Genomic DNA, 15,126 nt, shown 5'->3' with positions numbered 1-15,126 from the left:
CAATAAATAAGTAATCAAAAAAGTTTCCAGGCCTGTTGGTTGCTTATTCAATCAACAGTTTTTAGATGAAGCAAACCATTCAAAGTATAATTTTCTTTCTTGTACCTTAAAAAATTACTTTGTATCCATACATCTTTTTTCTATTTAAAATTTTTAAGAAATCTGAAAATATGGTGTCTTTTACATGTTTATGACCCAACCATGCAAGGCCCATTAATTCAATGATTTGAATGGTTTTATTTATGCTTTAAATATGAAAGAGTAAACCTGGAGTATGCAAACAGAAACAGCAAATGTGGTTTTAAGTTGCCTTAGTTGCCTAATATAGCATTCTACATGTTGATGAATTTTAGAGTATGCAAACAGAAACAGCAAATGTGGTTTTAAGTTGCCTTAGTTGCCTAATATAACATTATACATGCTGATGAATTTTAGAGTATGCAAACAGAAACAGCAAATGTGGTTTTAAGTTGCCTTAGTTGCCTAATATAGCATTATACATGCTGATGAATTTTTGAGTATGCAAACAGAAACAGCAAATGTGGTTTTAAGTTGCCTTAGTTGCCTAATATAGCATTATACATGTTGATGAATTTTAGAGTATGCAAACAGAAACAGCAAAATGTGGTTTTAAGTTGCCTTAGTTGCCTAATATAACATTATACATGCTGATGAATTTTAGAGTATGCAAACAGAAACAGCAAATGTGGTTTTAAGTTGCCTTAGTTGCCTTATATAGCATTATACATGCTGATGAATTTTAGAGTATGCACACAGAAACAGCAAATGTGGTTTTAAGTTGCCTTAGTTGCCTAATATAGCATTATACATGCTGACGAATTTTAGAGTATGCAAACAGAAACAGCAAATGTGGTTTTAAGTTGCCTTAGTTGCCTAATATAGCATTATACATGCTGAGGAATTTTAGAGTATGCAAACAGAAACAGCAAATGTGGTTTTAAGTTGCCTTAGTTGCCTAATATAGCATTATACATGCTGATGAATTTTAGAGTATGCACACAGAAACAGCAAATGTGGTTTTAAGTTGCCTTAGTTGCCTAATATAGCATTATACATGCTGATGAATTTTAGAGTATGCACACAGAAACAGCAAATGTGGTTTTAAGTTGCCTTAGTTGCCTAATATAGCATTATACATGCTGATGAATTTTAGAGTATGCACACAGAAACAGCAAATGTGGTTTTAAGTTGCCTTAGTTGCCTAATATAGCATTATACATGCTGATGAATTTTAGAGTATGCAAACAGAAACAGCAAATGTGGTTTTAAGTTGCCTTAGTTGCCTAATATAGCATTATACATGCTGATGAATTTTTGAGTATGCAAACAGAAACAGCAAATGTGGTTTTAAGTTGCCTTAGTTGCCTAATATAGCATTATACATGCTAATGAATTTTAGAGTATGCAAACAGAAACAGCAAATGTGGTTTTAAGTTGCCTTAGTTGCCTAATATAGCATTATACATGCTGATGAATTTTAGAGTATGCAAACAGAAACAGCAAATGTGGTTTTAAGTTGCCTTAGTTGCCTAATATAGCATTATACATGCTGATGAATTTTAGAGTATGCAAACAGAAACAGCAAATGTGGTTTTAAGTTGCCTTAGTTGCCTAATATAGCATTATACATGCTGATGAATTTTTGAGTATGCAAACAGAAACAGCAAATGTGGTTTTAAGTTGCCTTAGTTGCCTAATATAGCATTATACATGCTGAGGAATTTTAGAGTATGCAAACAGAAACAGCAAATGTGGTTTTAAGTTGCCTTAGTTGCCTAATATAGCATTATACATGCTGACGAATTTTAGAGTATGCAAACAGAAACAGCAAATGTGGTTTTAAGTTGCCTTAGTTGCCTAATATAGCATTATACATGCTGATGAATTTTAGATTATGCACACGGAAACAGCAAGGATGGTTTTAAGTTGCCTTAGTTGCCTAATATAACATTCTACATGTTCATGAATTTTAGATTATGCACACAGAAATAGCAAGGATGGTTTTAAGTTGCCTTAGTTGCCTAATATAACATTCTACATGTTGATGAATTTTAGAGTATGCAAACAGAAACAGCAAGGGTGGTTTATGCTTTAAATGAAGGGATGGATGGGTAGGGAAATGTTGCCAGATATCAGGTACCTGGCAAAGAACTACACAGCCAGGTAAGCTTTACTAAGTTAAGTTTCCTGACTCCCATTTTGTCCTGTTTCCCCCAACCATCCCCTCTCAACCCCAAATTTTTTGTCATCCATTAAAACAATGAGAGTTTTATTAATATTATTATTTTATTACTGCCAGGAGAGGGGGACTTTATCCAGCAAGATAAAATTTATCCTAAAACCCAGACGGGCTAGGTTTTTCCGGGTAGTGCAAATCTTGGCCAGGTCTGGTTGGCCAGGCCAGGTATACATCCATCGCTACTTAAATGCACTAAACATAATATCTTTGAATCTAACACGATGAAAGAATTTTATCCCACTAAGGTAAAAGTAAAATATAATGAATAAAACAATTATTTCTACCATCACTAAGGTAAAAGTAAAATATAATGAATAAAACAAATATTTCTACCATCGTTGTGTCACAATTTGTAATTAATTAAAAATTTTAAAGTTGAAACTATTCACTTGTTGGGAAAATTTATCAATACACTTTTAGAATTGAAAACAGCAACTCAAAATCAAGTTTCAAAACTCTACTTTACCAAACATGGATGAAATGATACCAATTTTTGTAATTACCAGGCATATTAACTTAACTCAGTTGGTCTTATATAATTTTAATAATGAAGCAGTAGATAGTAGCATTAGATTAAAAAATAGGCAATGTGTACATTTTTATTTACATGTATTAGTAGTGAAATTAACAGTCTAAAGTTGGAACATGGGACTCATTTAAAACTGTGCTTTTAATTAAGGAAATAACCATTTCATAATAACAGGAAATTACTATTTATCAAGGGCTACAAATAAATTAAATTGTGTGGTTACAACAAATAATGAATTTAAAGATCCAATGACACACAAAAAAACACATCTGTAAAAATAACTGGTATATTAAAGAATTTAAGAACTGTCAAATATCAAATTTTCTGCAAATCCACAACATTTTAAGCATATGAAAATAAAACATTTTATACTATCATGTTGCATAAATGAGAGATTAGATGAAACTAAGTAGCCTAAGACAAATATTTTGCATACATTTAAAACTCTAGAACTTACAGTTTTTTCTTCTGTTTTCCGACATCTAGTGTGATAGCTGTGATATAGTTAAGACGATGTAGGTGCCTGCATAGAAATCGTGATTCAAGCTTGTCTAATCCAAGCATGTGCTTCAAATCTGACAGGGAAAGGCCCTTGGGGCCCACCTGTTTAATGGCCATTAAGGCCTGGGTGATTCCAGATCTTTCATAGAAAACAGGTTGGCAAGAAACTGTGGAACCTTGGGGAAAAAAAAGAAAGAAAAAAACAACACAGGAAATGTATTCATAAATCTCAGACACCACATCAGTGTCTAATAACTGACCTAAAACATAAAATATAACCATGGTGTGATAAATGGACTTAAGGATAAGGGTAACTCTATATGCCTTACCACTGGTATGTAGAGGCATTACCAAAGTAAAGATTCATGGAACAAAGATGTCCCATCAAAGTGTCTGAACACTGACCTGTAAGAAAACCTTAACAAAGGTCTATGGACTGATAAACAAGGGTAGTATTATGTGCCATACCATTGGAGTGGTGGGGCAAAAAAAGTGAGAAAACAAGCCTGATATCACTCAAATGGCCATAACTTAATAGTTGAGAATTTCATGAAGCTGGCAACTGCTTCAATGGCTTATGTGGTTAGCATCTGCTTTGGATGCTGGAGGCTGCAGGTTCAAACTCCAGCCAAAGATTTATAAAAATGGTACCAACAGCTGCCTCACTTGGTGCTCAGCATTAAGACATTAGTATTAGGACTGGTTGGCCTGGTGTCAGGATAATGTGACTGGGTGGGACATCATGCTACATGTATGCGGCATGATGTCCCAGTACTGGACATCAATGTACACTGCCAAACTGCAGACATCGTAGCAAAATGACTAAAATTGTTAAAAATCTACATCACAACTAAAGCTGGCATATGTAACACTACAAGAACATAATCCTATGTACAATAGTATAATATCTCTCAGTTTATATCACATTCACTTTAGCTATTTTATACTAGTCTGGTACAAATTCTTTCCAAATACAAATCACATTTATTTTATCTATTATACACTAATCAGATACAAATTCTTTCCAAATATAAATCACATTCATAAATATCTCAATTCATCCAAGATCTTGATGAAGTCAACCAGTCTACCAAGTTTTATCAGATTTGAATTTTATTCTATGGAGTTTAGTTTAGCCAATCAATGCATATCACCTCATTAATAGTGTAATGGACAACAAAATCAAGACTCCAATTTTTTAAATTTTTTAAATTAAGTTCATTAATCATAAAGTTTTCAGTGGTAAAGCAAGGTGAGTGGTAGTACTAATATTAGTACCCCTACTTCATTGATGGGGCTATGACATCATAGCTAGGTGAGTGGGTCTTGTCAACATTTACAGTCAATATTTATTTCTTCATTAATACCTTAACTTATCCAATACCAAACTATGGTTGGCATGTTTCCTGGTTATATTTCATGTTTGCATATAAACTTATAAACCATTCTTCTGAGACATTTAAATTCATGATGTTATACCATGAATTGATTTCTAATTCCACCACTCATATCAGCTTTGTTTCCAGGTTTGTCATATTTGCAACATTTCCGAAGTTACCTCGTGTAATGCTTAATGTATCATCCATTTTAAAGTTGAACTATTTTTTGTACTGCAAAGTTTTTTACCAATTAAACTTAATTTTGTTTTATTAAATATAGTAAATACACTAAGTAATCAAGGCTTTTATTCACAATTATTCATTAAGGTGTCGTTTTGTTCTTATCAGTAGCCAAGTAAGATTGCCACTGTGAGCGCATGCATGCAAAATATTTCCCTATGGTTGCTACATAGCAAATGCAGAATGTTCAGTACCAGATTTCTACAGAATTCCACAAGAGTATAAAAGGACCTGTCAGCATCTGGTTGTGTTTACTATTTTACTACAAAGTCCATATAAAGCAGTCTACAAAGAAAAGTAACTCTTGTTGATTTGCAGAAAAATAACCAACACAAGAGTTATCATTTTGATTTTTCTGCAAATCAACAATTTATAGTTATTTCATTATGTAATTATAAATAATTGCCAGAAAAATAATTTTTTTACAGTAAATTTTGAGTAGGTCTAAGAATATATTCTGAAATCTGCATTTGCATAATCTAAGCTTTCAGGATATTTAGTATTTATTTATTCATTTTTATACTTTAACATCAGCAACTTCAGTTTAAATATTTTCCTAATCAGTTTATTTATATGCAGACTGTATTTTTCATAATCTGTGTGAGGTCAAGTCAAGTGTTTCTTGCAGGCCTTATTAAAATAATAATCTTTACAACAGTTACATAAAAATAGGGAATCAATAGGAAATCAAAGATGATGATGATGATGATGATGATTACTAAATGCATGTTTGAGTAAGAAGCCAATTTCTCAAGGCTCTATTAATAATTTATTGGTTATACTGTAAAACTATTGAGTGTTTCTCAATGCTTTGTACATAAGCTGTCAGATATTATTGTTAGTCAATGAATGTTTCTCAGGCTTTGTATAAGGATAAACACGTGAACCCACTCTCCTAACTTGAAAACAACACAGCATATATTCGCATTTGATAAGGTCTTATTGATCTTTTACCTTTGTCACTGTCTTCCTCTCCCTCTTCATCCTCCTCTTCCTCCATCTCCTCATCCTCTTCATCACTGTCAGTCTCTCTAGGATGCTTTATTAGAACTGACAACCGTATTGTTCTCTCCATTCCACCCCTGAAATGAGCCATTACAGTAAATGCAAAAACTCTGACATAAGATCTTATTCAATAGTAACTTTGTTTTCTGTTATTGTAACCTCACTGTCAGATGAAAAATGAGGTTTTAAAAGAAATGCAACATTTGTTCCCATCATACTACAAAACTCTTAGAAAAAGTTGACTGTCAAAGCTAGACTGGCCTGACTAAAAGAGAAAGTAAATTTTTCAAGTAAATTATATTTGTCCAAGAATACTTACCCAGGGATATAAGCCTGCAATCTTCCAAATCCAGTCTTACCTAAATACCAATGAGGATGCTCATATGGCAGTGTGGTTGAGAGGTTTTCTATGTATTCTGATTGGGCAAGTATTTTTGGAGAAACATAATGTACTGGAAAAATTGGATGTCACCTTCAAATATGTTAACTGATCACAATAATGTTAGAGGGATTGGTAAATGGAAAAGGAAATACTAATCATCCTACCTACACCTCGGGTATCCTTCAAGGGAATAAAGTGCCCAGACTCCATATGTGAACCCACTCTCCTAACTTGAAAGCAACACAGCCTATATTCACATGATATGTGACTCTTACATCCAGTTAAGAAGATTAATGAATTCTTCTTACAGACAACATTTCATCCAAATCTACCAAAGCTAAGAGGGCAGTGTCTGAGATATTACCACAAGTCCCACCAGATTCAAGGTTTGTCTCAGTGAAGCTGAATCTTTTGAGATAAAAAATGCAGAAGGTTACAGCTTCTGTAATGTCTCAGATTGAAACATTATATTTGAAAACGAGGCTCACAAAACTGCTCTAATTTCATGCACTGAAATCTTCATCAGCCAACTCTGATCTTTGGAGACTTCAGAGAGCACCAAGCATACAACCCATTTTAGTGATGAAGATAGGGCTTGATGGGTGATATTCTGCTTCTCAGCCTTCACTAACAGAAACAGTCTTTTGTGTGTGCTACAACTTGCCTTAAGGGTCTAGCATGGCTACTGCTCTCGTCGTGTTAATCTAGGAAATGTTTTGTACAATAGTAGATTCAGTGAGGTTCTGGCTCAAGGTTCCAATTTATCTGATGTGAGCCATGTTAAGACCCAGGACAGATTCCATTTTGGAAACAGGGTGGGGGAAATAAGTCTGATATCATGCAGCAGTAGCCTTTAATAATAAGTGGGTACAACTTTTTCTCCTCATAAAGCCAGAAAAAAAGTTAACCAGTTGAGGGATCAAGGCTCTGACTCTGCACCAGCACCACTTTCCCTCATAAGCCTTCAGAGTTAAGGGCTATCTTGCTCATGAAATTCTCTCCGTAATCATGGTCAAAATTCTTTCTTCACATGGCTGTCCTGACATAAGCCAGGCATTAAAGAGAAGTAGTTTGGTTGGGAAGCAGGAAGGACCTCTGATCACAGCTGATGGCTGTAATCTTTCTGGGCAAATCTACTGCCAAACTGAGTAAATCACTGACCCATGACTTATCCCATCTGACATGAGATAGCAGAAGCATCTTCCATGTCTGACTTCCAAACTTGCATTACTACCAAGACCCTTGGTGGGTAAGTAAATGCCCACAACCCCTCCCAACTGATTTGATAATGTGTCCACAGCCCAAGCCAGATGTAGGTGGGCAATTTGGAATGCCACCTTGTTCCAAAATGATTGATCCGTGGACATCCACAAAGTGTGCTACTCATAAGAAAGACAGATAATGAATGACTTAACAGTTTCTGGAGTGAGTATCAGACAGGATATTAAGTCTGCTGGGAATTTGCCTGATTTGTACACCAATGTTGAAACTGCCAAACTAGAATATACAGGTCGAGTGATCTTTAGAGTCTTCAAGTTTGAGGACACAGGTCACCACTACAGAGTTATCTGACATAATCAAGACTGTTTTCCGAGACAGTTGGTCATTCCATACCTGAAAGGCATTGATGACCACATTAATTTCAAGAATGCTGCTGTGGTGAGGCAGTTCCCAGATCCCCTGTATGCATAGCTGCCAACCTTCCAGGCTCGCAATTAGTGAAAATAGGGATAAAAATTAGTGAATTTGGACATGAATTAGTGACAAATACCATGACAATAACTCCATCCACTCTGACCGTCAATACTACACTATATCAAGATCGCAATATAAAACTAAAACACTACATATATGCAGAAATATATCTGCATTTCTATTTATTATGGTATTCATAAACTTCACTTGTTCTTGTGATTATTTATCAAGACAAGATATTGTGGCAGACCTGAACTTCCTCAACTGCTTGATCGTAAATTTGTTTTCAAAACAGTTCAGACTTCTTGCCTGCTGGTTGATGTTGGTGACTAAAATTGCTGACAAATTGTCTGCACCTAAGGAGGCCCTAAAGTCTGTCTTATCTTTCCTCACCAGAGAAAATACTCTTTCACTGTTTCTGTTTCTGTGAAGAATACACAGGAGCTGCAGTACTTTTGGTTTTTCCACAGGAAAATATGGAAGCAATGTTCAAGTCCAGGAACATTTGTCGGAACAAATGTTTAGCATGGTCTCCAGCTGATAAAGATAGATTGTGTTCAACAAGAAAACTCACAAATAATGCTTCATTGTTTGTAGCTTGCAGGTCTTCCTACGATGGCTTAAAATATTCCAGAGCTGAAATCTGCAAATTCTTAATTTTCCCAAATTCTACGTGTTTTTTGCAACTGATGTACTTCCTCACATCGTCTCTGCCACCATGCCAAATACTAAAATTTGTGGCACATTGCAAAAAGCATGATGAATATCAATGTTTAATGGCAGAATGCACGGCCTCCAAATTAAACTTTCAAGATCTTATATTCGATGCCAAACGGTAATTCAAATGTGTTGGTGACGCATGCGCTGAGCAAAATTCCAGTTAGGCCACAGTTTCTCTCAAAAGCATTTGTAAAACTACTCTTATACATATAGATTAAAATAGGCTAAAATGCTTGCTACCAGGCCAAGTGTACCAATCGGCTGTAGTTCTACTAATATTGTGACCAGCAGTACTGGACCATTTTGGCAACTGCCAATATCATGACTAGCGCTTAATGGGGAAATCGGTTATTTTATTAAAGATTTAAAATAATTGAGAATTGGAGAATTCATGAATTTTTTGCTTGTGGCTTGAATCTGTGAATCGCTGAAAAAGTCGTGAAATTCACAACAAAATTGTGAGGGTTGACAGCTATATGTATGTAATGTCATTTGTACATACTGTCACTTCTGACTGGGGCTTCTCAGATATTCCAGAATGAGATTGGCAACAAACTCCATACCAAGATGAACAAAACACTGGGATAGATGCAGGTTGGACTTTTCCCAGTCTGTGAGAAAACTGAGATGATTCAAAAGGGACATATGTTTCTGACTCTGAGAAGAATAGAACTTACCATAGGTTTCTTGAGTATGTCATCCGTGTACACGGGGTATAGGGGGCTCTGGATAGAGGTAGTACCTTTGTTGTCTGGAAGCTGTACTCTGAGTGGATAGACGCACTAGCCCTCATCCATCTCCCAAATCTCTCACGTATTCCTCCAAGAAGGAATCATTCCCGGCATACCCCAGTACACCGCTCAGCTGGCAGGCCAAACGACGATGAGGGGGTGATGTTAACACTGCATCACTAGGCATATGACTTTCTACAGTGAAGTCACCAGCTAAGGTGGAAGGTCTCTACAGATCAACAACATAGTGATCAGGTCCAGGGCACACCATTAGTTGATTGCAGCTGTGGCAGACCAGCTATGATTTGAAATAGCAGGGAAGGCAGATCTCTTCAGCCACGGTTGGCCATCTGCCTAGGAGAGAATAACTCCGATGTAAAACCTACGGCCTGCGGACCTCACTGTCACCATCCTGGCTTGCTGGGCCATGGCAGATTAACCCCAGGTTTAAAGGGTGGGGCCAGTTTGCACAGACTGCACTCCACCTAAAAGCTCCATTGCACAGGCATGAAGGAACTGTCTACTGTCTACGTCTAACCCTACATCTATACGACTCTATCAAGCCCTGCATAAATGGGAAAAGGGTGAAAACAGCAGATGAAAGATGTCACTGGAAGCCGCAGTCCCAATCCTACATGCAGGCGACTCAGGCATTTGGCTGTCTGATATTGATCCGGAGATGACACCATCACCCAGAAGCAGCCTGAGTAACCAAGCAGCCTTTTCTAGGGACGGTACTGCTTGCTCATCATGGAGAGGGGTCTACCAAAGCTCGTCTCCATACCCACCCCCACTGGCCTGCTGAGGCCAACGGGCATCTTCCAACACGGTCAAACATAACAGAAAAGACCTGCATCACATCATGGGAAAAGACTAAAACTGGCTTGTTGGAACATCAATGCTAGACTCAACCGACAGCAACAGACCAGAACAACGTTCTGCCTTAATCATACCAAAACTCTCTTGATTTAGTGTTGACATTGCTGCACTTAGCGAAGTCTGCCTTTCAGAGGAAGGAAGTCAGATTGAACTCAGCATTGGATACATCCTGTACTGGTCAGGAAAATCAAAGACTGAAAAATGACTTTCAGGAATCAGTTTCATGGTCAAGGACTCAATCAACACCAAGTTAACAAACCTTCCCATCGGTCACACTGACCGCATCATGTTGAGGGTCTCATATTTGGGAACCAACAACATGCCACACTCTTCGCTCCAACACTCCAGGCACTCTGAAAAGGATAATTACTAAGCTGACCTGTGCAGACTTCTCAAGAGTCACAAAGAGAGTGACAAAATAATCATCCTCTGAGATTTCAATGCCAGCGTGGGCCGAGACTCAGAAGCCTCTCTTGGGAAACATGGCGTGGAGACTGCAATGACAATGGGCACCTGCTTCTTGAATTTTGCACAGAATTACAGCTCACCATCACAAACACCACATTCCAGCAGAAAGACAGCCTAAAAATGATGTGGATGCTTCCTAGATCAAAATACTGGCACTTAATCGATTACACCATAGTACGCCAAAGGGACTTATAAGATGTCCTTCATAATAAAGTAATGCCCAGTGCAGAGTGCCACACAGGTTATTGTCTTGCCCAATGCAAGTTCAACTTCCACTTCAAGCCCATGACCAGACAAAAAGGAGGCACCCCAAGAAGGAAGCTCCTGATCAAAACCCTGTTGTCTGCAGACGTCAAGGCAGATTTTCAAGACAGCTTGCAGTCTAGACTTGAAGAACCTAATTTTCTGCCTGATCTACCTCCAGAAGAGATGTGAGATCACATCAAGGTTGCCATTCTGCAAACCTCAGAAGAAATCCTTGGATTAACCACAAAGAAAAACAAAGACTTGTTTGATGAAAACAACCAAGAAATCCAAGAACTGCTTGCCAAAAAGAGATAAGCGTACGAAGCCCACCCCGCTCAACCATCCTGTCCACAGAAGAATGCAGCCTTCTGCCTTATCTGCAGCTCCTCCAGTGCAGGCTCTGAGACATACAAAATGATTGCAGGGTTGCATCAACGATTTGATAAATGTGGGTACTTGCCCCCACTGAATCTGAAGAAGAAAAAAAGGGGGGGGACATAGCCATAAGGGGGGCCATCCAGTATGGTGTAAAAAACCTCAATGTATTCAAAAAGAGCAATAGCAAGTATAATAAGTGCATTAAATGCATATCATGTCTTCTGTATATTATAGTATAACACTAAAAACTGAAATCACAGTCTTGTGTTTTTTAATAACAATATTCTATCTACACACTATCCATTAAAGAATCAAACCATAGACTGCAAATAGTGTCACTCCTCTGGCCAATCTTAAAAAACAGTGTCATGCACTTCCTGCATGTCACATGCTCAATTCTGATTGGTTACAAATCCATACTAAAAAAGATCAGAAGAGCACATATTTTCCTTTCATGGATGATAAAAAAATAATTTTTAAGGAAAAGTCCAAAGCTCAAATTGAATTAAGGAAAGTATATATACAGTTTTTATAACAGTTAACTTTTTACTGGAACATATATACATCTGCATCCAGACAGATTGTAATTGTGACTGCATTATTCTGCAAATATGATCACTATTTCCTAAATAGCCTCCTGTCCATCCTCATCCTCCACTCTACCAATGCCTTGTTAAAGTTGAAGTCTCTCAGAGGAGGTCCTTCAATTGAAATCATCATGAGTCTGTTGAGAACCCTTTCTTCTAGACAGCTTATTCCTGCAGTTTTGGTTCAATTTTGATTGCTGAATCCTCACTCAGTCAGCAGTTTGGTATGGCATAACCATGGCCACTGATGCAAACTGAACACACGAAAACCCATTAAAGTGATACTAAAATGTGACCTGTCTAGACAGGAAAGAATTTCATGACAGAAGAAACAGGTACCAATAGTCCAGACTGATTAAAAAAGAAAAATGGTATCCATCATTAAACGTTGACAGGGAGTTATGATGATGAGCTTCCAAATACAATTTCATTGGCTGATCATGACGCTTGGTACTATTATTAGTAACACATGGAATCCTCAAGATATGCACTGACTGGAACCTAACTGATCTTGTTTTGGTTGCTTGTTAGTATAAACCATTTTTCCATCTAAATTTCAATCGAAAAAATGTAAATAAAATAAAAGAACTTACCTGAAATTCCTCTACAGAAGCCCTTGATTAATATGTTGTGTTTCCTCCTACTCTCATGTTGCCAACACCAACACCCAGAAAGTCAACAAAATCCAACAGTGAGCCATATTTTAGAGAAGCAATATTCTCCTTCACCAAGAAATAGGCAACTGACATAGCATGAATGATTGACTCAGATTTCTTGCTGAGGGCTGTTCCAGTAAAACATATACCCCCCGGGGGAAAGGCACTTTCAAATTCAACCAACCCACAACAGAAGCAATTTAAAAAAATTATGATCCACCGTCAGATGTGTTTTAATCGAGAAACACTGCCCCCTACAGAAGTATATTTTTTAACATAATTTCTGGCTATGGGTTAGTGGGCGGTAGAAGCGATTTTAATATTGGGTTGGGGACAGAAGCGATTTAAACGACAGCTGGCTGCAGGTAATCTACTAAATTCATATACATCATATAATCTACTGCATATTTTTATTTATATTCATTCATTATAATCAGTCTCTTGTCCTTTTGTTTGTTTTTCTGTCAGCCAAGTATGTCTCTGATACTGTGAAATCACAGATCTTCATGGTGGCTTATTATTTGTAGATGTCATTGATCAGTCCCTTAATACCTACTAATTTAACATCCATGAATACAGATTTTATAATAGATATTTCCATTTTAATACAGAAATCATGAATTTGTATCCTTACTAAACTCTGTGTTTCCTAAAGTGATCAATATGTCTTGCTATTTTTCTTTGTTCTCAGGCATGCTGCTTTTGATTAGAATAATAGTTAAATCTTGTATTGCTTTAAATGTGTGGTCTGATTCTATGATTCATTGTTATTATTTTTTCCAATAAATGTTTTGGTAAACTTTTATGATTTGTCAGAGAAAAAAAAAACGATGATGCCTGTGGAAGTGATGTTGCATCATTTGTCTACTTTTACACTATATCATTTCTTGTAAGAACATCTTTTTCAGTTACTGAGGTCTTATTTTTATGCCTTGTTGCAAGACTAATATAAAGTTATAACAAAATATAGCAAGTCAAACATTTTTATATCATAGATTTTAAAAAATGGATGAAAGTCAAGGAATCATTTTTCCCAGAGCACTCATAAAATCAATGTCATTGCAGTTAACTGCATTGTCAACACCATCATCATCATCACTGATGGCCTAGCAGTAACATTATGCACTTTCAATCCAGTTGTCACAGGTTCTATCTCCCACTTCTAGTCTTCATATGAGACTTATACATATGGCCTGAGGGGCTTTCATGGCAGAGTGGTATAAGATGCTTATCTTGTGACACAGATCTGAGGGGCTTCCATGGCAGTGGTACAAGATGCTTGTCATGTGATTACTTGCCTCCAATGTGCTAATGAGAATGTTGCCAGTTACTTGTGGAAGGTCAGTGGTTCTACATAAGTGGTGTTTGGTGTCTCAAAAGGACTTGGATTTTCTTCAGCAGTAAAACTGGCTGCCATATATAGATTCTCTTCATCTGAAAATGATGTAAAGGCCATACTGATCTACTGAAACCTCGAGAGCTCATGTCTAAATGACTTCAGCTGTTGGAGATAAACGTCAAATCAACAGAAGCTCCATGTGCCCAAGTGTACTAAGGTGCTTGCTGTTACATCACTTAAACATCTCACAGAAAGAGTTTGTGTCACAGATCAACCAATTTAGGTTGGTGGTCTTTCGGGGTCCTTCCTCCACCTAATATATTGTAAAAAAATCACCAGAAACCCCAAAATCAAACCACACTGAATCAACCAACTAATCAACTGTAGCAACAGCAACAAAGGTACTAGTCAATCATTTTTGCCACAGCTGTATGAGTTTACAACTTTTGACTCAAGTAATTTTTGTAGACTATAGAATATCGTCAATTATGCCTTTCTGACAGTTACCTAAAAGTCATCATCAGTTGGTGCAAATGGATTTTTCATGGTGAGCATATGAGATGGAAAAGTCTTGAGCAATCCTGCATCACACACTGCCGAAAAGTTTACATTTTAGCTCACTTAAATTTTCTCTTAACAATGTTCATTGTTCCAACTAGAACTGTTATAACTTATTCAAGCTGTATTCACCAATATCTGATGATATGCATCTGTAGTAAATATTTGTAACAAAGTATGAGAATGCATCAATGTTTTTCAATGATGCATTTGAACTGAGCAACAACCACAATCAACAAACCAAGAAATAAAATTATTCACATCTCTCAGGCAGAAGTAGGGTATACTCATAATCTGCCAAAAGATTTTTAATTTTTTTAATTTGCCAAATATTTTTTCCAACCATACTGATTCAGTGGACATATCACCAGAATGGACAGAAACAGACCAGAAGGTTAAAATCAATTTGATACAGCTTTTAAGTAGCTAAATTCATATTGGTTTAGTTAACTGTACACCCTTTATTGTCTTCCTTTTGATGAAATTTCTTACTGAAGCTAAGAAAATAATGTTGCACACATAAAAAAAGGAGGCACACTTCCTCCATTCCAGCCTGTTCTAATGATCTTCTCC

The 15,126-nt window shown here is 36.7% G+C and overlaps 1 protein-coding gene across 1 annotated transcript in view; it reads right to left on the bottom strand.

The window, feature by feature from the left end:
* LOC149796148 (general transcription factor 3C polypeptide 1-like) overlaps positions 1-15,126 on the bottom strand; it is a 492,926-nt gene that overhangs the window by 440,037 nt on the left and 37,763 nt on the right. Inside the window, exons 9-10 of the mRNA XM_089966075.1 lie at positions 5,864-5,991; positions 3,247-3,466 (exon numbers count right to left, since the gene is read on the bottom strand). Coding sequence (XP_089822201.1) covers positions 3,247-3,466; positions 5,864-5,991 — 348 coding nt within the window. The remainder of the gene's footprint in view (positions 1-3,246; positions 3,467-5,863; positions 5,992-15,126) is intronic.

Source organism: Sinohyriopsis cumingii, chromosome 7 (genome assembly GCF_028554795.1).
Source record: "Sinohyriopsis cumingii isolate HCF-2022 chromosome 7, ASM2855479v2, whole genome shotgun sequence".
Taxonomy (NCBI): Eukaryota; Metazoa; Mollusca; class Bivalvia; order Unionida; family Unionidae; genus Sinohyriopsis; species Sinohyriopsis cumingii.
This window is presented reverse-complemented; position numbering and strand designations above follow the sequence as displayed.